Below are 23,462 nucleotides of genomic sequence, written 5' to 3'. Positions count from 1 at the left end.
GAGGTGGCAGGTGGTTCTTGTCCACCTTTCCCAGGCAGTGGGCTCCTTCCTGTCATGCCCTCTTCCACTTGACATGCCCACTTGGACTTTGTGCCCTGTTCAACTAAGTCATTTCCTCCCTTGTCCTGGGACACCCAGAACAAATGCCACTGGGGCTTTCAACCCTCCCTCCAGGGAAGCGTGGACATGAGGGGAGGTCGTGAGGTTCAGCAGCCCTCTGCCATCCTCCTTCCCCACCACTGTGGTTACCCTCTATTCTCCAGCTGGCTGAGGGCTGGTACTGCCACCCACCATCCCACTGTTGGAAACCGAGGCCTGCAGAACCCAGATGCCACTGGATCAAGCCAGGCACTCCCAAACTCTCAAGCCCGTGACTCCTCCCCAAGCCACCCATCCCCAGGGCCTCTGACACAGCCCTGTCTCCCAGTCATGCTCCCCCTCTTCTTTCCCACAGTGTGCCTGGAGCCCCAAGTGGGGACCAGGAGGGACAGGAAGACAGGACAGCAGCCCTTAAGGGAGAAGGGGGCAGCAGACGTGAGGAGAAAGAGAGACTCATGCAAAGTGTTCTTTTTTATTTTCTTCCTTAGGCCAGCTGCAGCTTCTAACCACAAAACCTCAAAGCACTAGGGAAGGAGCAGATGGAGGGGTGGGTACAGGGGTGACCCTCTGAGCTCCAGGGCCTGGGGTCTATCCTGAGAGGTCAAGGCTGCAGGAGGCTGGGGGTGGGTGGTGGTTCCTGGCACTGGAGGGGAAGGAGCCCACCCCTGAGGTGAGAGCAAATCTCAGTGGCTACATGTGCTCGGAGCTGGGCTGGAGGACAAGTGGGCAAGACCAAAGCCAGCCTCACGCCTCGGCTGCTCAGGAGACGGGGGACCAGGTGCTGACCCCCACCCCTGGCAGCACCCACAGCAAGTAGGTCTGTGTCAGGTTCTGTGTTTCGGGATGGATAAGGGGCATCTTTGGGGGGCTTAAATAAACGGGCAGGAGGTGAGGGATGCAGCAAGAACAGAGGAGGGGTCTGTCCAGCCAGCAGGCCCGGCCGGCCTCAGGAGCCCCGAAGCAGGGCTGAGCCCGCACTGTGTCTTGGGGAGACTCCTCTACGGGGAGGGAAGGAAGGTCTCACAGCCAAGGTCTCGGCCCCACCTCTCTCTCTGGGCTCACGCGCTGGAGGGGCGCGGGGGTAGAGAAGACAGGGCAGGAAGACAGGTGCCAGGGGGCTGGGTGGGGCTTAGCGCAGGTCCTCCTCATCCCCCTGGATCGTCTTCTTGATGCGAAGCAGCATGGTGGTGAGCCACTGGTCCAGCCGGGAGATGGTGTCATACTCCTTCACCTGTGACATGTGGAGGGGAGGGAAAGTGACAGGGGGGCTGGTCCCACACCTGGGCCTGGCTCCCTCCTTGTCCCCAGTCCGAGTTTCTGGTCCCCAAATTCTCTAGATGTGTCCCAGCCAGCCTCCTTCAGGAGGAGCGAAGGGAGAGGTGCTCCCTCTAAGGCTGCCTTGGGGAAAAAGAAAAAGATGCTCAGCATAAAATGGTCCAGCTTCCTTGTTTTCTGGGTGGGAAACAGTCCTGGAGATGGGAGGGCCTGTTCCAAGTGCCACGGGGAAGGAGGTCAAAGAGAGAACTTGCACCTTGTCACCCTGCTGTGGCCCCACTTCTCTCTTCTCCATGGCTGAGCTTCCCGATGTCCTGCCCACTGTCTGGGGCAGGGTGGACCAGAGGGACTTTGATCTCTGCTATCGTGGGTGGTACAGGGTTCTTGAGGGGTACCCGGGAGACACACTTGACAGATGCAGCCTAGATGCACTTTGAATGGGGCAAAGGACTTGGCCTTCAGGAACAGATAGATGAACACGGGTCTGCCTCCCAGCTCTGCCTCCAAGGGGGGGTTTCTAATACAGGGGGAACACCTCCTGTATCTCTGGGGCTCCCTTTGAGGATTCTGGGCTGACAGGAGAAAGGAATTCACAGCCAGGGCCAGGCAAGAAAGGGTGGGATTCACGGGGAGAGCGGGGAGAGCATGTCTCAGCAGGGGGCCTCCCTCCATCCTGCCCCCCCCCCCCTTCCGCCAGTCTACTCACCGCCTCGGTGTAGCTGTCGATGTTCTGCTCCTCATGGGCATCTAACAATTTCTGCAAGAAGATGGCAGGCAGGCAGGGGTTAGGGGCCAAGGTTGGCCCTCACACACCATCGGGGGATGTGGGCTGGGGGCTCCTGTGCTGGGAGGGAGGAGGGGCGGTTTGCAGCCCTGCCGGGGTGCATTCAAGAGCCTCCTAGGTCTGCCCCTACCTCCATCACCACCTGAACCTTCTCTCATTGAAAGAGAACAGAGGCCCAAATGGGAGAAGAGGGAAAAACGAAACAAAAACAAAAGACCCTTAAGAACCCTCCCTAGTGGGGATCCCTGGGTGGCTCAGCGGTTTTGCGCCTGCCTTTGGCCTAGGGCGAAGTCCTGGAGTCCTGGGATCGAGTCCCATGTCAGGCTCCCGGCATGGAGCCTGCTTCTCCCTCTGCCTGTGTCTCTGCCTCTCTTTCTCTCTCTATGTCTATCATAAATAAATAAAAATAAAAATTAAAAAAAAAAAAGAACCCTCCCTAGTTGGTGATTACGCTAGGTAAGGAGAACCTAAGACTCCAGGTGTCCTCTGCCCCAAAGTCCTGGCTGAGTCTCCAGGCCCAGAGGCAGGGAAAGGGTGGGGAGAGGGTGCTGAGCACCCAGCACTCACTTTCATCAGCATGCACTCCCGGGAACCAGAGAATGCGGGGAACAGCTCCTCATACTTCTGCACAGCGAGCTGGACATCATGAGGGTGGAAAAAAAGAAGGAAGGAAGGAAGGGGACAAGCTAATGAAGACGGGCCACTGGAGCCACTGGCCTGACAGCCAAGGGGATCTGAGACACCTGGCCCCAGGCAGTGCTCTGCGCCCCTCTCCCTCCCCCTCCCCCAGTGTCACCTGGCTCTGTGCCTGGAGGGTACTTCCCTGGGGCTGTACTTGGCCAAACCTGGCTGCAGAGACAGCTTGTGTGGAGGAAGCGTGGGGAGGGGCTCCTAGGCCAGTGCCCAGGGCAGGGCGCTAATGACAGCTGCCTCCTATGAATACATCCTACATGGCAGGGCTGGGTACTTCTGGGTACTTCTTACATTTAACCATCATGTGGACCCAGGGAAGGTGGAATGACTGACCCCCATTCTGAAAGATTTGCTCAGGGCACAGGGTATATGGGGGCAGGGATGCGAACCAGCCTGAGGCCGAGCCTGAGCGAGCTCTTACATGCAGCAGGAGCAGGGGTGGTGGTGGGGCTCAGACACTCCATGTGGCGGAGGGCAGGACAACTGGAGACCCCAGGAAATGTGGAACCCTGGAAGACTCCAGCTCCCCGCCCCCAGCAGTTCCCCACCCCCTCATCCACCACTCACCCCTGTCTTGCCAAACAGCCCTGAAAAGGGGTGGTGTGGACACGCAAACTATGGTTCAAATCATGACACTGGGAGTCAGAAAGATCTGGAATCCAGCCATGTGACCTTGAATAAGGGTCCCTGTGTCTTAGCCTCAGTGTCATCATCTGTAGAACAGGTGACAGTGGTGTTGACCTCTAGGGATCAGCAAAAACTCAAAGTGTGCTCTCCCTCACTGGCACCAAGTAAGTGAGAAGGTGGATAAACTCAAAAGCTACAGACACTGGGCAGGTGACACCTGGGACAGGAGCACATCGGTGAGAACAAGCATTTCCTGCCCACAGCTGACAGGCAGGTGCTGGACATGAGGGAGGGCTCATCCCTATTAAGGGATCTAGTGATAAACATGGTGCACCACGGTGGTCACTGGGAGGTAGGGGACGCTCTGGGTGGTCCGACTGGGCCCCAGCTCACCTTGGCATTGAGCATGTCGATGCAGAAGTGACAGAGGGCCGCCTTGAAGAAGTAGTCCTTGGCGCTGTACTTGAGGAGGGGGCTGTCCATGGCATTGGTCCCTACCTGTGGAGGTGTGGTGGTGGCACTATAAGCTTGGGCAGGCAGCCAGAGGGCCAGGGTCACTGCGAGGCACCGGGGGGGGGGGGGGGGGGGGGGCGGCGGCTGGGAGCCTCATCTGTGTCCCGGATGAAGCCCCATCAACCCAGGACCCGAAGGGCAGGGAGGCCAAGGACCAGCCCCAGGAAGTCAGCCAGTGGTGTGTGGGTAGCCAAAGACCAGGGTATGGCAGGGGGCGAGTGCTGTCACAGGGCCAAAGCCAGGTGTCTGTGGACTCCCCCCACCCCCTGAGACGGTGGGGAGGAGGTGGGGAGGAGGCGGCTCCGCTGTCAGGCCCCACAGGAGGCTGGCACGTCGGTGGGCAGAGGGGCGGCAGGCTGCGGGAACATGAGAGGTGGCACCCGCCCCCTACTCCTCCGAGGCCAGCTGCCTGCCTTTCTCTTGGCCAAGCTGAACCCACCAGGACGGCCTGGCCCGCCCAGCCTTCCCCACACAGCCCAGGGGAGTCTGCGCCCCCACATGATGCTCCCTCCTTGTCACTCCCATGGTGTGTGAAGGACGAGCTTTCTGACCCTTCCCTGCGGGCTCCTCAGCTCCCTCTGGCTACCCCAGGCCTCAAGGATTCTCTTCCCACTCCCTCTGGGCCCCTAGGCTCCCCCAGAAAGCTTTCTGTGAGAAGCATACAGGGAGAGGGTGGGGACTCCCTGTGGGGCTGTGGGCGGTGAACTGTTTAGCCAGTGAGGACAAGGGGAGTGCCAGGATGGTGATGGAGGGGAGGGGAGAGGCGGCCAGGGGGAGGGAGGGAGCACTGTGCAGATGATGGGGTGCAGGGCCCTCCCCCAGAGCCCTGGCTGTCCCCACCTGCTCATAAATGTCAATGGCCTTCTGATACTGCTCCAGCTGTGCGGCATAGCCAGCCACCTTCAGCAGGCACTTGTTGGCTGAGCTGTAGGGGTGGGCGGAGGAGACAGAGGTCAGTGGTGGCCGGCCTGGGGGCTAAGGGGTGGGGTGGGGGGGGGTATAGGGAAGGGGGAAGGGTGCCCACAGCCGGTACCTGTTGGACTCCTCTCCTTTGTAGTAGTCTGCAGACTGCTCATAGTGGGCGATGGCCTGGGGAGACACGGGGAGAGGCAGGGGGTGAGGAGGTGGCAATGTGACCTTGGTGCACCACAGGGCCGGTCCTGCCTGGGCCACAGCGGGAGCCCTCTACCCAAGTTCTGCTGGTGCGCCACACCCACTTTCTGGTACTCAGACACCAGAGGATGCCCCAGGTGGACAGAGCAGACAGACGAGCCCCAGTCTGAGGGGACAGGCTGCTGCAGTCCTCCCCCACTGTCAGCCAGGCAGGGCCACCGACTGCCACTCACCTTCTCGATGTCCACCAGCTCCGTCTCATAGATCTCAGCAATGGAGATGTGGTGCTTGGCCGCAATCGTGAACCGGCCCTGGGTGGGACACAGGAAGGGGCCCTTTTTGATGGAGTAATGTCCTCAGCGTCCCACTTGCCCCTCCTTGTTCTTCTGGGCCCCCAAAGCCAGTGGGTTCCTGCACCTCAGTCACACGAATGAGGCGTGTACAAGAGGGTACCGGGAGGCTGAGGGGCACAGGCGTCCAATGGGAAGCTTCACTGAGCCCTGATGGGGTGACCTTAGTCACGCCCCTCCACATTCAGCCTCCGGGTTTCTCCTGTCCACAGGGATACAGGTCGACGAGGCAATGCCAGAGGTAATGGGGCCCAGGTACCAGGCGGAGGGCCTGGGGAAGCATCTGACAGATGGCCCAGAGAGGGGGAAAGACCAGCCTAGAATCACCTGTAAACACTCTGGAGAAACCAGGCTGACAGCCCAGGTATCCCTACTGCGGAGGGGACAGCCTTTCTAAGCCTCCCCTTGCCCCCAATGTGGCCATGGAGGCCGCCCCACTGACAGGCCAACCCCCAGCTGACACTGACACGATGGCTCTCCCCAAGGAGGCCTCTAGCTTCCAGAGGGGCTGAGCCCCCCAGCCTCTACCCAGTGGGTGTCCAGGTGCCAGGCTGCCCACTCGGCACGCAGGGCTGCTCCACAGCCCTTGCCCCTGCCGAGGGACATCAGGAAAGGGCAAAGCTCTGAGCCTGGCAAGGCCTAGTTTTGGGTCTCAGCAACTTTTGCTTGTGGGCATGTGTCCCTGGGCAAGTCACATCACTCGTCTGGGCCCCCCTTTTCTGTCACATGGAGGACGGACCCCACCCCGCAGGGCTATCGAAGGGGAGGATTAAACCACTCAGCTGACAATGTCGGGTTCAACAGATGGTAGTGGCTATCACTGTGCTCACTACAATATTTCAATATTGCCCGGGGTCTGTCAGGGGGTGGGACTGTGTTCCCGCCTGGAGAAGGGGCCTGAAGAGACAAGCAGCAAGAATGGACAGGAGCCTGAGCTTCGTCTTGGTCCCTGGTCCTGGCTCCCGGGCAGAGGCGCCTCTGGGCCTCTCCTGTCATGGGGATGTTCCCTGGGGCAGGGCAGGGGCTGAGCCAACCCTGGGCTGCCAGAACCCAGGTGAGCAGACTCCCTCCACTCTCACACCCCTTCCTACCTGCTCTTCGTGCCAGGGTTGGGGAGGGCAGGCTGGAGCAATATGGTGGGGCAGGAAGCAGGACAGGACAGGCAGCGACCCTTACCATGTCTGTGTAGATCTCGATCGCTCTCATCAAACAGTTAATGGCCTCTGGGGAGAGAAAAAGGGAGGCAAGGAAGAGAAATGAGGAAGAGAAGTCATCTCAGCAGAAGCCAGGACAGGAGGTGGTGGCAGGGCAGGTGCTCGGTGGCCTGCAGAGAACACCAGGCACACGGAGCTGCCGGGGCTGTGGTGTCATGGCTGGGAGGGGAGGTGAAGGGGATCCTCAAGTCCCAGGTAGTGTGCTCAGAGAAATGGACTGTGTAGACCCTGACTTGCCGAGGGCTGTCCTCTCCCTCAGGGCTGCCACAATGCCACCACCTTCCCAGCAGCCCCAGGGACAGAACCACAGGCTCACGGCCAGCCTCCCGTGGGCGTTCTGAGCCAGGCCCACTAAGGCCCTGCTCTCCACAAGTGGTGCTGGAGAGGGGGAGAGGTGGGATCGGAGGTGGCCAAGCTAGAAGGCCCAAGTTCCACTGTGTCACTGCAGGATCCTGTGTCAGCCATGTCCCCTGCACCTGCCTGGCCTCTGTCCATGGCAGGAGGGGGCTGGATGCCATGATACCCAGGCCCCTTCAGCTAGATTCTCCATCACTGATTCTTGCCCGCCACTCGTCTGCTCCTCAAACCATAGGACCCCCAACACAGCAAACACCAGGAAGGCCCACAAGGGGAGATATTCAGCTACCTTTGTCGTACTACCTCTCCCAAGACCTTAAATTTGGGGATGGCTTTTTTATTCTTTTGACACGTTATTTGGAGGAGAGAGCAGCATGAGTGGGAGGCATTTTCTAGCAGACAGAGATGAGCTCTCAGGGTAGATTTTTTTAAATGCATCTCAGAGGAAAAGGTGTGGGGGGAGGTGTGGGAAAGAGGACAGAGAGCCTGGACAGACCCAGGATGTGGGCTCTGAGGTGGGGTGGAGCTAGAAGTTCATCCTGCCATCCAGGATGACCCCTAGTCAGCTGGGCCTACTGGGTAGAGGCCAAGGAGGGCCGAACCTAGTGCCTGCTCTTATGGTGCTAAATAACTCACTACCTGAGACTCAGTAGAGTGGGGTGGGGGATATGTGAACAGAGGCTCTCAGCCTCAGACCTGTGGCTGTACCTTCAGGGAGTCCACAAAGCACCCCCCCCCCCCCAATTTACATGTGCAAGGTGAGTATCTCACAGCAGTGCTCTGGGGGAGGGAGGGCTCACAGGTTTGGTCTGATTCTGAAAGGCCTCTGAGGATGCCAGGAAGATTCAGAGAATGTACACCATTCTGTCAAGGTTCTGGGGCAGACAGTTGGAAGCCCGGGGCACCAAAGAAGAAAACAAGGCCAAAAAGGAGGCAGAGTCACAGAAAAGGCAGAGAACACAGAAAAAAATTATGGCCGGAAGTAGTCTCGCTTGAACACACGCAACATATTTTGAAACAGAGCATTTCTGAACTCAGGAACCAGCAATCAGTTGGTTGTAACACGACGCTAACTGATAAGGAGCTAGCCCACTGGGCTGCAGGGAGCCAGCTCTGCAAGTCTCACCCCTGCTCCATTCTCCACACCAGGGGGTGCCTGTGGCCAACAGGGAGACTCACCGGCTCCCTCTTCTGGAATACCAGGGAGCCCAACCTGGAACCTGCGCATATGTTCAGAGGTGGCACAGGTTGCTCCCGGTGAGAGGAGCAGCCCAGGAAGGGGAGAAAGGCTGTGAGCTCTTCTGGTAGGACAGGCTCCCCCACAGCTGCTGCCCCAGGCCTGCTGGTGCTGGCGCTGGAGTGCTGTCAACAAGGCATGGCCCTTGGAGTGGTAGGGGGCAGAAGGCTCACCCCCAGGTGGCAACATGGATTCATGGGGTTAAGTCCCCTTCACACCTGCTCCTGGCTCGGGGATACCTGTCCCTGAAAGTGGCAGGCTGCCAGCTGACACCCCAGCAAGTGCTGGCAGACAAGCTGCTGACACACTGGATATGACTGGCTCATCTTCAGTCAGGTCCCTTCAGTCCTGGGACCTGGAGGATGAGTGGCCAGAGCTCCCCTGGACAAGATCTAGCCCAGGCTGGGGGGCTGGTGGTGCTGTGGTCTAGAGTGGGGGAAGGCGCTGGCTTAGGCACACCAGAAGTTGGGACCCTTGCAACCCAGGGCCCTCTCCCCACCCTCCACTGTGCTCTAGTGGCCTCTGGGTCCAGCTGCGGTTTCCCACATCAAGCCTGGGACTCAGCCCTTCTGGGTACAACCGGACAGACTGAAGAAGCAAACAAGAGAAATGGGTTAAAAAAAGCTGCTGCCATGTCTGGTACTCAGTAGGCACCCAATAATGCAGACATGCACAGCCTTGGGCCTGGCTCTCAGGTGGCTGGGGTAAGGGGCCTCCCTGGCCTGAGTCCCTCCAGAGCGGCTGGCAGTGGTGGGGAAACAGGGGAATCACCAACAGCTATGTGCATCACGCCCCCGCCTTCCCTTCCAGCCACCAGGGCAGGCCACCCCCTGGTCCACCATTCTGGGCAGACTCACAGAGAGACAGCACGCTGACAGGCCTTCTGTGCAGGCTGGGCACCAGCTGCCTCTTGTGGGGAGGGACCTCCAGGACTCCCGTAGGAGGTGCTGACACAGGACAGAGGTCTTTGAGGAGGCCGAGGTGACCAGCAAGGCCCTAGGGAGCTAGCCACCCACTGGGGGAAATCTGGAGGGGTTCCAGGTGGGTCCCTTGTGCTTCATTTCACAAGACACATGGCCAAGGGGAGGAGGTTAGGCCTCTGATGGGAGCCTAGAGCCACCCCTCACTAGATGTTTATCACATACCAGGTATCATGCTGGCCAGGTCTGTGCTTTTTCTCACATGTGGTCTCTTCCTTACCAGATCAGTTCATGGACGCCCCAAAAGATGAAGTGACTGCCTGAGGTTACAGGGGAACGGGCTCCATCTAGACTAGGAGATCACGCGGAGCCACACGCCCCACAAACCATTACTAGGGTGGGGAGGCTGTGAGGCAGCAGTGCTGGGACACTGCTCCCGTGCCCCTCCCTGCCAGAACCTGGCACTCCAGCTAAGGTACTCACTCTGGGCTGGGCCCAAATTAGGCTCCCCTCCTCATCACTGCTTCTCTTGCTCCCTGAAAGGTAATTCCCACCCCAAACACACCCTCCCTGTGCCTCAGCTCCCAGGGCAATAAACCATGCTTGCTGATCCCTGGAGAAACCAAGCTGGCCTCTGGGCCCCACGATGGCCATGTCAGCAGACATAACTACTGCTGCTTTCACTGGCATGGGACACCTCTGCCATGCTCTGCACTTCCTGAGGCCAGGCATGGGGCTGCGGCCCTTCCCAAGGCCCCAGCATCCAACACACCCCCTGCAGAGCCTTGCCTCCAGCCGAAAAAGCTCAGATCAAAAGCCACTGAAGGACCTATAGACGCAACATCACAGGCACAACATCACGGCGGCGCTGGGTGGAGGCCCATCCAAGGGAAGTGCTGGGGTTTTTGTTTAAAGAGCAAAGGGCGCCATGCATGTGTCATGAAGCCTGACGATCAACTCCTGCCCCAGAAACGAGTCCTTCCAGTCACTCTGGAGCAGCAGCTGAACATCACAGATGCTACAGTGGCATCTCCAGGAAGTGCCAGCTCCCCAGGGACCAAAGGGAAAGCTGGTTGGCAGGGGGAGGGGGGACAGACATCCCTGGATGACTCGAGGCTGCCCTGAGTCCTCATCATCACATGACCCATCTGGTCACAGGGCCTCCCCTCTGGCTCTTGGCGAGCCTGGGCCCGCCATGTGACCCTCAGGCCAACCTCTGTGAGATACTCAGCTCCAGGGCAGTGACTGGTCAAGTCTGTGGACACAGAAAAATTATCTGGTCTGCAGAGATCAAATCCCTGACTGGGAACTACGTGTCCCTGGTAGTAGTAACAGATCTGCCAACAATTCCCCAGCACTGGGGTGGGAACTGGGGTTCACCAAGCCTTACAAACACCTCTGGACCTGGGTGTAAACTGTCGTCTTGGGAAAGGCAGCCCCTTTACTCCAAAATGAGGCATCTCCTTTTTTCTTTTTTTCTTAAGACATTCCACCTATTCCCTATTCTCTCACAAGAGAATAGTAACAATAGATTGTCTCCTAAAAAAAGTATCTTGGCTTGCTAAAATTAAGAAAGTCAGCAACCTGTGTCTGGCACAGAGATTAAAAAGAAAAAAAAAGAAAGAAAAGAAAATCCCAGCTCCCTGAAATCCAAAATTCTGGTACCACTGGGCTGTGCCTCTGCTTCAGGACGAGCCCAGTGGGACAAATGGTTTTCTCACCATGAGTCAGTCCCAAACTGGGCTTCTATCCCCAACACTTCCTCATTTTAAGTAACTTGTTCTCTGGCAACTCCATCCAGGGCTCTGTTCTGATTCTCCACCGCCCGCCCCCCCCCCCCCCCCCCCCACCAGGGTGTAGGGAAGCCAGGTTAGGATAATTTCCGCTCCTTTTTCGGCAGCAACTCCTACCTGGCTGGTCTCAGAACCCCCTCCCACCCCCTTCTGCATGTTAATTCTGACAACAGAACAGATTTTCGTCTCTCCTTGGCATGCGGTGGGTCTGCAATGTAACTCCCACTCCCAAATGCTCCCAGGCTCCAGGAGGGAAGCCATCAGCTGCGCACACAAAGTAGGGGTGGGGGGGGGGGGGAGGCGGCAGAGGCTTGGAACGGGGATGCAAATGCCAACCGGAAGGGAGCCAATTCTGAAGTTCAAGCACAAGCGTCTCCCTGCCAGCCTCTGGTATGCTTTGGGCCCCTGGAGAAAACTGGAGCCTCGCGGAAACCCGAGGCCTTCCCAGGAGAGGGTTCAGTCATGTCTGTGCTGGGGGCAGCCAGGGCCCCAGTGACCCTTGGAGGCTCACCTTGGGGGTCAGCTTTCTTGAAGGCATTGCCAGCATCCACAAAGCAGGTGGCCGCGTCATGTTTGCTCTGGAGCTGCAGGTGCAGCTGGGCTGCCTGGCAGAAAGCGTTTCCGGCAGCTGGAACAGAAAACAGTGAGCTCAGCCTGAGTGGGGCTCCACTTGTCAGGAGCCATGCAGACGCTGCTCTGGGGGGTGGCTCTCTAGAATGCAGTGGGGCCTGAGTGAGGAAGCGGCTGGCCTGGGTGAGCTGTGGTGAAGGCCTCAACCTCAGGCTTCCTGGCCCCTGGACTGAGACTTCTGAAGACCCATGAGGTAGACTCGGGAGGGAGGAGGAAGCAGCATTGAGGAGAAGCCCCTGAGCCCCATGTATATATAGAGAGAGCCAGGCTGAGGTCAGCTAAAATCCCATGGCCCTGATCCCAGCCTTTGCCAGTTTTCCAGGGCCACCCACTTCTAAAGATCCAAGGAGAAGGCAGACTGGGCCAAGAGCTCTGCAGGATATATATACTATCCCCAGCTAACCCCAGCAGTGGCCCCAGGAGACAGCAAGAACTCCAGTGTATGTGGACAAGTGCCCACGGGCAGAGGCCGGTGGAGACCACATGGGAAGCCTCTTCTGTCCTTTGCCTAGCTGCATGCTGTTATCCTGCACTGGCCACAAGCCACTGGGGTCACCTGTCTGCCTCCCATACTGCCTTGCAGCTTGCAGGAGATGATGGCATCTCTCCTCTTCCAAGGCTGGAGAGCAGGGATAGGACTGTGCTAACTGGAAGCTCCAACACCCACTTCCGGCTCAGCCAGTCTCCACCTGAGGTTACGCTTCCTTCATCCTACTCCAGCTGAACTGGGATTACAGAATTCCTAAGCTGGAAGGGGACCAGAGCGCCTGGCCCCATCCTGTAACTTCAGAGGAGTAAGGAAGACAAAGCAGCCCAGTTTCCATTATGTCTGATTTATTTTTTAAGGGCTCAAACGTGACAGCATAATTTCCAGAAAAGCAGCATCACTGGAAAAAAATGAGAAAACAGCCCAGCACTTTTGTTTGAATGGCTGGGGCCTGGGGAAGTGCCGAATTTTAGGGGCAAAGTGACATCTACGTGATGAAGAAATATTCTTTCTCTGCTGGCACCTTATTAGTTTGGGAGCATGAAATTACACATGGTGTGTGGCTTTGTGTACAATGTATTTGGTGACAGCTCAGGGAAAACCCTTCCAATTTCCAGGAAACCAAAAGCATTCTCAGAAAATGGGGAGAATCTGTCTCACCCTGGGCTTCCAGACTCTGCCTCCAGGGTCCCATTCCAGGCTTTGTCTCCTTCTGGGTAAGAAAGTTCCTCCTTGGATCCCAAACCTGTCTCTGCTCGATTTCCTTGATCCAATCTTGCTGATGTGCAAGGCAGGGTAACGTAATGAGATCAGCCTCGATGAGCTCTGATGGGCTAGATTTTCAAAGCTCTCCTCTAGATCTTCCAGCTTCTCTGATCTCTAGGAGCCCATCCCTGCCTGCCCACCTCTCCTTGGTGGAGCCAGCCAAGCGCCAACCTCGCCAGAGTCCGACCACAGCCTCACAGCCAGGTCAGAGGAGCCATGACTCTGGTCACACTCCACCCACCAATATATGTTGTGAGTTTCTCTGGAGGCATATGACCTGGGATGCCCTCCTCCAGATGGATGGAGGCCCTTCCAGCAGAATATGACATTGCCACCATGTGTGCTCCCCTAGTTGGAGCAAGAGCACACAGAAGGCTGTGGCTGGCGCCTCATGGCTGGCTCCTTAAGTTTGCTCATCTGCTGACCAGTGTCCTGAGAGAGCTTTTCCTTCCATCCCAAAGCGGGAGGTGGTGTCGCTAACGGGCATGATGGATGTGGAGCTCACAGACATCAGGTCTACTGAGTGCTGGCTGCCCTCACTGGTGACGCTGGATCTCCACTAGTCCATACCACAGCCCCACAGGGCTGGGATTCCTGCTGTCCCTGTGGTTGGACTGAGGAGGGATTGGATTTGGAGAGCCCAAGTAACTTCCCCCAGGGCCACGTGGCCAGGCTAAGCCATGCCATGAACCTAAGTCACTCTGGCTGTAAAGGTCAAGAAGCCACACAAGGGCAGGTTAAGCACCCTGCTCCAGAGTCAGACCTCTGTTCTCTGAATTCTGGTTTTGACCCTTACTAGTCATGACACCTCAGGGACAGGGCTGAACCAAGACTTAGTTTCCAACAAACTAATTGCAGTGCCCTTCATGGGGCTGCTGTGACAAGCAATCAATCTTCTACTCTACTTCAATCAAGTAGCACATGCTCAGCACTTAGGGGAACACTCGAGAAATGGTTAATGGTTAAGGTTACTATTGGAACACTGGAATAGCTTCCCAGGCCCAGAATTCAGATGCTGATAAAAACACGAGATAGGAGTTTCCGGGGAAACCGGACATTGAGTTAAAGGAGAAACCACTCCAAGAGCTATCTGGATTCAACAACCTATTTATCCCTACCCTTAGAGCCCTCTAGTCAAACCCCGTGACCCAGGTACAATAACTCCATGGGCTCGAAGCGAGCCAATGGCAGGCTGACGGGTAGCCAGACAGGGGGCTGTAAGGGTAGCCCATGAGCCAGGACTTCAGGACTGGAAGCTGAGGGAAGAGGAGAAACGAGCACAAAGGGGTTCTAGCCGAGATCACATACCACTCCAGTTTTTGGCCATTTTGAACATGTTTGCTGCTCTGGTGTAGATCTCACATGCTTCCTCTATTTTGGATGAGCCTCTGGGGAAAGAAGAGAAAAGGAGATGAAACACATGAGTCTGGTAGTGATGAACAAGCCAGCATTCTGCCCCCGGTGACAGGGGAGACGTATTCTCACCCCCATGCCTTTGTGAAGCCTGCTGCAGCTCAGGCCTCTGCTGAGGGCTCAGAGGAGACCAAGCCCGTGGCCCCCTGCTCCCTCTGCACAAAGGCACACTGAATGCAGAGTGCCGGGGCCCTCCCTGGGGAGGCCTGGGCCACCCCGACTCAGCATGGTTGTGGGGGAGCCTTCCTGATCTCCCCATGAGTCCTGTCTCTGATGGCCTCTTCCACTTTTGTTCAGTGACTGCTGGTTTCCAGGATCTCTGCAAATCCACCCCACCCAAGAGGTTGCAAAGCATCCTCAGGGAGGAACTCAGCTCTGGATGCCTTGTCCATCTCCCTGAATCCCGTGCCCTGCATGCTGCATTTGTTCAGGGAAGACCCCTTAACCCTATGAGGGTGCCATTACTAACTCAGAACAGAGCAGGTATATGCAAAAAACTAGTCACAACCTTTTTTCTCCAAGGTGGGGTCTACAAAACTGGGGACCAGGCATGAGAAACAAGGTTTCATCACCATACACTCCTCCTTTGTACTGTCTGAATTTTCTTATTTTCTATCTGCTAAAATATATTTATATAATACATACAAAAATACGTACATATATAGATCCTTTTAAATATCAAGATTTACATTTGGTTCTGTTGTCCAGCAAAGAATTACATTTCTAGCCATCTACCCCGAGAAATGCATCAGAAAAGTCGTAAGGATGTTCAGTGCAGAATTATTTAAAATAGCAAAACCACCTTCAAAGAACTTATTGTGCAAGAGTAGGGGCCTGAGAAATACGGAGGCGTATATTTAAAAAAAAAGAGAGAGAGAGAGAGAGAGTGAGTGAGTGAGCATTCTGTTTGGGCTTTATTCTGCCCTCCTGATCTCCAAGCGGTGCAGATGAAGCTCTTCCTGAATTGGGGGGACCCTTCATGAGCACCTTGTCTGTGAGTCTCAGCCACATTTCTATCCTCCCACGTCCAATAATCAACTCGCCTCAGCCCATGGGGTCTGTGGTCTCTGCAATTGTTCCAAATCCCATGGCCCACATAAACCAGTAGGAAAAAAACCCACATGCTCAGTTCCAAATGAATTTCAGATTCTCTTCACTGATGTCAGTGTTTTGTGTGGAAAGAGAAGAAAAGAGAGGTATTTTCCAATAAAAAGCCACACAAATCATTGGTCCTGTCCCCCCCACCCCCGACCCATGTCCACTGGACCTGGAAACCAGCCAGCCCCAGCTGCGGCCGTGGAGGGCCTCCAGGGTAATTTTGGGAGTTGTGTTCACAATGCTCCTTCCTTCTGTCTATTCCACTGAATCACAGGAGTTCCTGGCTAACAATATCAAGTCAGACCTCTAAGCCACCCTCCCAGAAGATTTTGCTCAGTAGGTCCAGGTGGGGCCTGGGATCAGGGTTTTTAAACAATGGCCTCAGGTGATTCAGAAAGCTCAGGTGAATTGGGGATGAAAAAGCTGATCTAAACCCACCGCTTGGAAAGCAGCCAGCCAGTGACCTCTCTTCTGAGTCAGGCTGTGTCAGTTGGTAAATACCCCAGGACAGGCTAGCTGGCTGGCCAGGGCTGGAATCCCAGCCTTCTGAATCCACATCACTGCCAGGTAAGGTTCTTCTTTAGAACCTTCTGGGGCTCCACTGATGCTGCCTCCTCTACCCTCTGCTATTCCACAGGAAGTGACCCCTGAGGAATGCACTCCCACGCTCACCCTGCTGGGTCCCAGGGTCTTCTCTGGCAAACTTTACCCCAGCTGGCCTGGGCACCTCTGCTTGGAGTGGCCTCTTTGAACCCACTCTTGGCCTTGGAGAGGTGAGGGACTTGCACAGGCATAGGGGCCTTTAGGGCCTACCAACAAAATCCTCTAGGGGACCTTCACTAGAATGTTCTCAGACTTCAAGGAGATGGATGCGTTCATAGACCGATATCCTATCTCTCCATCCTGTGGATCCCCTAGCTCATCATTCCCTTCTTTGTGGGAATGACAAGGTTCTAGCCAGATTCAGCCATTCTCTGAAAAAAAAAAAAAAAAAAAAAAAAAAACAAAACTCAGACTCCTGGATGAGCAGAAATGGTTTGTCCCACTGAGAGGCCCAAAGCGGGGTGATCAACAATGAACAGAGTCAGCCCCAGCTGGTTTGTTTCAGCTCAGTGGGACAGAGTGAACACAGAACACAAAGGCTGTCAGCTGCCGGGCTGAAATTCTGTGATCCTACGCCAGCCCTGCACTGGGTCAACGATTCTAACTGTGTAGTGGGAAAACCAGAGGGATTAATGTCTGCTCAGGCCTGCCTCCTCCCAGGACTTGGGTCCTGGCCATTTCCATGCCAAGTGACAACAGGGGAATCTCTGGAACTTCATCCTCTTCTTTTAGAGATGGAGGTGGAGTTCCCAGAGGGGATGAGTGACTTGCCCAGGGTCATTGGTCCATCCTGAAACAGAAGCCATTCCCACAGCCACTTACTCACCTGGGAAACAAAGGTGAGCATTTATTATGTGCCAGACACTGCAGATAATAGCAGTAAACCAAGGAGAAGGACCTGGCCCTCAGTAAACAGGAAATCAGCAAGAAAATTTCAGAGTGAGTAAGCACTAGAGGGATTGGGGGAGGAGGGGCCTCCCTGGATGGGCAGATCACGGCAAGCTGCCACAGTGAGGATGTAAGATTTAAGCTTGGTCCTCAAAGATGACTCAGGAGCTCCCTGTGGAAAGAGGCAAGAGCATTCTAGACAGCAGTCACAGCAGGTGCAAAAAGCCTAGGACAGAAACAAGTGTGGCCGGTTCAGGTTCAAGGAAGAGCGGCTGGCAGGCTGGCTACCATGCAGGGAAGGGGTAGAAAATGAGGCTGGAGACAGGCGGGAGACCTCCCTGGTGGAGGCCTTTGGGAAGCGATGAGAGCATGACGCAGAGCCCTCATGACCAGGACAAGTGCCTTTATAAAAGAGACTCCACGGCTGAGGCCCTGTTGTAATGTAACAGGGAGGTTTCTGGCAGGGAGAGTGCCCAGAAGGGAGAAGTCCCCAGCTCCGGGTGCTCTACAAAGCTGCCTCCCTGCACAGTAAATCTGCAGTTTCCTACAGGCCTTGTCCCTGAGGTTAGGGTGGCTCAGAGCACTCATCAGAGAGTGGCAAACTCCCTTTGGGGGAAGAAACCAGGTCTCCTCCAAGGCCTCCTGCAGGAGATCCAGAAAAGCTAGTTGGGCCTGTCTCTCCTGAAGAGCCCAGTGGCAACATAGGTGACAGCTGACTGCCCTTCCCCCGCTGATAACCACCCCCCCCTCCCCAGCTGCCTCTGCTTAGCTCTCCCCATCCCGCAGCTCCAGCACCAAGTCACGCTGGGAATAGAGGGAACTGGTTTGGGCCAGCCTGGTGCACGGCTGTCTATAATTACCCACTCAGCTCTGCTTTCTGCCCCCTCCCCAGGCGGAGGAAGCAGGCTCAGGGCTCCCAGGCACAGCCACCAACCTCCAGCGACTGCCATATGGAGAGGAGCGAGCAGTGCCAGCAATGCACAGACGGGCTCAGTGGGCCTCAGGCCAGGGGGGTCTGCAGGGCAGAGTCTCAGCCTCCCTCGCTCCTTCCTCCACCCCCTGGGCACTTCCTGGCTGTCAGAAACAGGTCACCCGGCCCACCTGCACTTTCCTAGGGCCTCAAAGGGCAGGGCGGAGAGAGGAAGTCCCATTTTAGGTCTTTGACCTTCGCTGTCCCTCCTGTGCCACAGCCACCGCCTTGGGCTTCTCTGGTTCTCTGGCCAGAGTCCTGGATGGGGAAGAATGGATCCCAGGGCCTGTCCCACCCTTACCGTCTCTCATGTTGCTCTACACACCTCCTGTACTTGATTATAATGGCTTGGTAGGAGGCGCAGGCTTCCTCACAGTAGCGCTCTGGGTATTACCCCGAGGAGAGAGTGGGGCTCAGTGGGGTCAAGGGGTTTGCCCACACTCACGCTGCCAGGGAGCGGCAGGGCCCAGAGACAGGACTCAGGCCTTGGAGATTAAGTTCTGCCTTGAGTCTCACTCACTCAGTGATGGGGGAGGCTTGCTTTCCCATGTCCAAGGGTCTTCTGGAAAGCGAGAAGGTGGACAGGGTCCCTGCCCGCTCTCACCTCCTCTCTACAGAGCCAACAGCCAAGGCTGTGCAGATTTCCCTCACCTGATGAGCAGACGCTGCTCTCTGCTGGAGCCCTGCTGAGCTGCCTCTAGGCAAGGGAGGGAGTCCTTAAACCAGTTCCCCCACCAGAGGCTCCAAGCAGTGCCTCAGGCAGAAGGAACAGTTAGAAAACAGGAAGGTCCACCTGGCACAGGGAGCAGGCGGCCACCAGCCCTGCTCGGCCACTGACCGCATTGAGCTGTCAGGGCCAGAGCTGCGGGATCCCTTGGCATCTCCTCCTGCCCCACCTGCAAGGCTAAGCCATTCACCCTCTTCCGCCACCCTCCACCCCCACTGTGCAGTGCACCCCGTCCTCCTGGGCCTAAAGGGTATGAGCTCCTGTGGGGCACGACCTGGGCTCCCACCCAGTGCACACAGGCCCCAGGAATGAAAGGACGAGAAAATTGTTGCACACCAACTGCCCAGTTCTGCAACCATCACAGAACACTCTTGTGACATGCCTGTTAACAGGCAAGAAGCAGAAACAGAGCCGACTTGGGGGCCAGGGGACCTGGGCTGAGATCAGTTCCAGGCACTTTGACAATGGCGTGACCTTGGGCTAGCAACCCCAGAGCCTCGGCTGCTTTATCTGTAAAATGGAGACAATGAACCCGATCTGGGAAGAGGCCCTGTGGGGATGAGAGATGACATATCTGGCACAGAGGACAGAACAGAGCAGGTGCTCAAACGTTTGCTATTATGTGAAGGAGGAGAAACACACTCTGAGGGCTGCTGGCCACCTGGCAAGGGGAATTCTAGAGTCACGTGGGGTGGTGGAAAAACCAAGGACTGTAGTTAGGCCTGGACTCAAAATGTGGGCTCATGGCTTCTGTGACCCGGGTCCCTCTGTGACTGGGGGAAGATTCCCATACCTGGTGGGGACTGCCGGAGGCTCTTGCAATCCCGCAGGTAGCATCTGGGAGCATGCCAATCACACGGCAGGTGTTCAGGTTGGCTCCTGTCAGGCTGACAGAGCATATTCTAGAATTGTTTACCTATTTCCAATCGCAGTGTGGGCTTTTCCTTCCCTACCCCAGGTTGGCAAGGTGGCACCCTCCTCTGATATCCACAGAGCTCTGGGCCTCTGACCTGCCCCCACCCCCCACCCCTTACTACATTCTGCTGATAGTGCTTATTTACAGGTTGCTGCCTTCCTGACCGTAAGCTGGATGGCAGGGGCCATGCCTGTGAATGACAAGGTGGGTACTCCTCTAGTTGTCCTACGGATGCCCCTCTGCACCCCAACAAGATGACCTTACTGCAGCCCTAGAACTGAACGTGTTTCCCTTTTTTAATAGTTGCTTCTGGAAGACCTGTGGCTCTCAGTTGTCCTGTCCCAAACAGGAGCACTGGACGCTCTTTGTAACCAGGTGGCAAAGTCCCTACCGTCGAGAAAGGCAGAACCCTGGGATTGCAGCAAAATGATGGCTGGGCACCCCCAAAAGCTTGCATTCCCTCGGGAAAGACTCCACTCTGAGACTGGGCGAGGGGCACGAGAGTTTTCAGCTGCAGAGCCTGGCAGTTGGCAGGGCACTCTGAGTCACCATAATGCCCAATGCAAACAGACCCATGGGGCTGAGTGCATGCTCTGCAGGTGGAAGGCAGTTCTCAGCAGAGCTGGAAGCTCTGGTTCCCACACCACGCTTAGCTAAGGGCCCACCCACCCTACCTGGGCATCAATTCTTCCCTCACAAAGCCAGCCTCCAAGGCTCCTGGGGGGTTGCTGGTACCTATAGACAGTTTAAACAGGAACTGATTTATCACCTTTCAATCTTTAGGAATGTGCTCCGAGCTCTTTGTCTACAGAACACCCTATCATCCCTATTGTTCTAGTGCCTCCCGTTCAACTTCCACTAATGGGACTTAATAATAATAGTTAAGTACCTAAACACTTACCAGGGTCAGGCACTGTGTGCCCCCCACTTCATGAGCACATTCTCCATTACTTTTTAGAACCACTCCATGAAGTAGGTATTACCACGATTTTCATTTTACAGACGCAGAAAACTTCCTACTAACATTGGTATCCAAGCGGGAAGAAGTTTTTATCTTGGATTTCGCTAGGCAGGGGAGCTGGGAGAGCAGGGGGAGAGGGTGGAGGTGTCAGGGACGAGGACAAGCCCCAGGGAACACAACCACTGTTTAAATCTTGTATAATTCCAGAGGAGGCACAGTGGGGAAGTTTCTGGATCCATCTGAAGCCTCGGAGCAGGAAGAAGCATGCTTCCCCTCCCATTTCTGTGGTTTCACTACACTTCACTCAGGAACTTTGCAGCTTTTTGTTTCCAGAGAGAAGTCTGGGCTGCTCCCCACTGCCCCCACCCCCAGCTCCCCGCCCCAGGTGCATGTGCTCTGGCTGGGGACTTGAGGGAGGAGGAAGGAACCAGAGGGAAGGTACACAGAGCTCTGATCTACTAACTGGCTGGTACCGCCTCCCTTGCGGGCTGCTGGTGCCCCAAAGCCCTCTAGTGTCTGGCTTCCCAGAAACGGTGAAGAAAAAAGGCCGTAACATCCAAAGATACAGGGTTGCTCTGGATCCCAGGTGGGGGCTATCCTACTTGGCCCTCTAACGTGACCAGGGACCTCTCAATTTGCAATGCTACTGCTGAGGTTTCTAAAAGGAGAGGAAAAGGCATGAGGGACAAGCTGAGCCCCAACACTCCCTTCTCCAGTCCCCAAAGCCACCGGGGGCCTTAAGAAAAGGCAGCTGTGAAATGCTGAACACATGAAACCCCAGTTCCAAAGGGAGCAGGTGCCAGGAGTGGCTGCTGGCCATGAGGAGTCCTCTGGGCTGACCTCTTGCTAGACTCCCCGCTCTCAGACAGACAGGCTCGGGTCAGTATCTCTGCCCTCTGTTCTCCCCTTGCTCATTCCCCTCTCAGCACCATCTCAACTGCTTTTAGAGCTGGAAGGGACTGGGATGAATATACCTGCTCTTTCTTTCAAATGTTTGGAGAAAAACTGCCAGGTCAGGCAGAGAGAGAGAGGGAGTTTAGGGTGGGAGCCTCCTAAGACACCCAAGTCTGCCAACATCCCTCCTAAGTGTAGTGTTCAGAAATGGACATGAGCCTCAGGGAGAAATCAGTGTGGCAGCAAGGCAGCTCTGGGATCGGACAGGCCCACGTCTCCCACTTACTGGGGAACCAAGCAAGTAGACCTGTCCACCTTCACAGGGATGCTGTGAGGATTCAATGCAAAGACACAGGTAAAGTGCCTGGCCGGGGTCTGACTCAGAATCAGAGGACTTAATAAATATTATCTGGTACTTCTCCTGTCAGTGCCTTCACCCTCCCCCACACCAGCTGCTGTGGTCCTAACAGGGAAGTGGGAACCCTCCAAAGGTAACCCCGTTATGGACTGTGTCCCCCCAAGATTCATGTGTCAGGTCCTAACCTCCAAGATGATGGTATGAGGAGATGGGGGCCTTTGGGAAGCGATCAGGGCACAACGCAGAGCCCTCATGACCAGGACAAGTGCCTTCATAAAAGAGACTCCAGGGCGCCCGTTTACCCCTTCCACCGCCTCTTCCACAACTCAGTGACAAGCCCCGTCTGTGAGAAAGCAGGCCCTCACCAGATGCGAAATCTGCCAGCGCCCTCATCTTGGACTTCCAGCCTCCAAAACTGCTAGAGACAAATTTCTGTCGTTTCTAAGCCACCCACTTCAGGTACTGGTACAGTGGCCCAACACAGAGGACCCGCGTTAGAATCCGCAATGTTCTCCAGCACCTCAAGCCCGAGCCCTTTCTCCAGGCCATGCAGCTTCTCTCAGGCACCGTCACACCCCTCAGACTTGGGCTCCTCACCCCCAGGATGGCCTCAGCCCTGACCCCCTCACCCCCACCGCCCAGAGCTCATGCAAATCCACTGCAGCGCCTGGGAAAGGTCACCGGTCGGGCAGATGCCCTCAGTCCCAGGCCCCACCGTGCCCGTGAGGGATCCTTCACACAGGCTCTCCCAGAACTCTAGAAGGCTCCGCGATCCAGCTGCCCTCCCAGGCCGGTCCCCTTCGGTTTGGGCGCCCTCGGTCCAGGGCCCTCCCCACACCTCAGACAGTCTCTCCTCCAACCGTGCTACCGCCGCCTGGCCCCTTGCTCCTTCAGACCACGGAACCTCCTCCCGGAGTCCCCCCGTCCTCTAGGCTCCAGCCCGGCGGCTCTCCTCCGCCGCTGCCGGCCATGACTCCTCCGTCCTCTCAGCGTAGGTCCCAGCTGACCCCTCGGCGCGCTTCTCACCCAAAGAGGCCTGAGAAGAAGGACTGCGAGTTCTTCACTTTGCGCTCCGCCTCGGCCAGCAGCGCCATCGCCTCCGCTTCTTTCCCGGAGTTGTCCATGGCGGCCGCAAACGTGCTCAGCAAACGGCCCCACCCGGGCCGACGGGGGTCTCAGCCGAGGCCCGGCCTCGGTGCACAGGTCGGGGGAGCTTAGCGGGCTGCGTTGACGTCGCACCGGTGCGGACCGCCCCCTGCCCCGCCCCACGTGATGTGCGCCGGCCAACCAGCGGCCGGGCAGGGGGCGCGCGCCCTCCTGGCCACGCCCCCGCCAGCCCCCGCACGCCGCCCGGTGACTCACGGCCGCCAATCGGCGACGCGATGCCTCAGCGCTTGCGCATACTTCCGTGTAGGACACCCCAGTCTTCCTGGTGCGCTCCACCACGTCCCACGTGACTCGCATAAGCCAATCGTAGTTCCCACCGCCAAAGACTCGCCCCGAGGTGCTAGTGTCTGGCTCCGGCTCCGCCAGTCAGCAGCATCCTCCGGCTCGGAGGGTAACATCCCTGCGGAACTTGCGCCCCAGTCAGCTGACCACCGACCCTCACGTGACAGCTCCCGGCCCTGGCCGGAAGATAGGCCCCGCCCCCGTCCGGGTTTGACAGGTGTCCTGCGCCAAGCTGTGCCCGCCTCCACTCCTTATCTCGCGCGGTCCCTCGCCGGGAGAGGCGTCAGTGGTGGGGGAAGCGCGGCCTTTTCCTGCGCCCTCTGCTGAC

General features: G+C 56.7%; 1 protein-coding gene across 2 annotated transcripts; it reads right to left on the bottom strand.

Moving 5' to 3' along the window:
• Positions 1-557: 557 nt before the first annotated feature.
• NAPA (NSF attachment protein alpha) lies at positions 558-22,948 on the bottom strand. 2 transcript variants are annotated; one of them, XM_041745679.1, is made up of 11 exons: positions 22,712-22,948; positions 14,166-14,245; positions 11,487-11,603; positions 6,631-6,677; positions 5,338-5,415; positions 5,025-5,080; positions 4,832-4,916; positions 3,872-3,976; positions 2,726-2,794; positions 2,081-2,131; positions 558-1,330 (listed from the first exon to the last, which is right to left on the bottom strand). In XM_041745679.1, exons 1-11 carry the CDS (start codon positions 22,807-22,809, stop codon positions 1,229-1,231), a joined length of 888 nt encoding a protein of 295 aa, XP_041601613.1. In that variant the 5' UTR covers positions 22,810-22,948; the 3' UTR covers positions 558-1,228. The 2 variants fall into 2 exon arrangements, with proteins under 2 accessions (XP_041601613.1, XP_041601614.1); XM_041745680.1 differs by lacking the exons at positions 6,631-6,677; positions 14,166-14,245; positions 22,712-22,948 and having other exon boundaries at positions 11,487-11,546.
• Between the last annotated feature and the right edge of the window lie 514 nt (positions 22,949-23,462).

This window comes from Vulpes lagopus, chromosome 2 (genome assembly GCF_018345385.1).
Source record: "Vulpes lagopus strain Blue_001 chromosome 2, ASM1834538v1, whole genome shotgun sequence".
Taxonomy (NCBI): Eukaryota; Metazoa; Chordata; class Mammalia; order Carnivora; family Canidae; genus Vulpes; species Vulpes lagopus.
The sequence above is the reverse complement of the archived record's forward strand: the minus strand, read 5'-3'. Positions and strand labels throughout refer to the sequence as shown.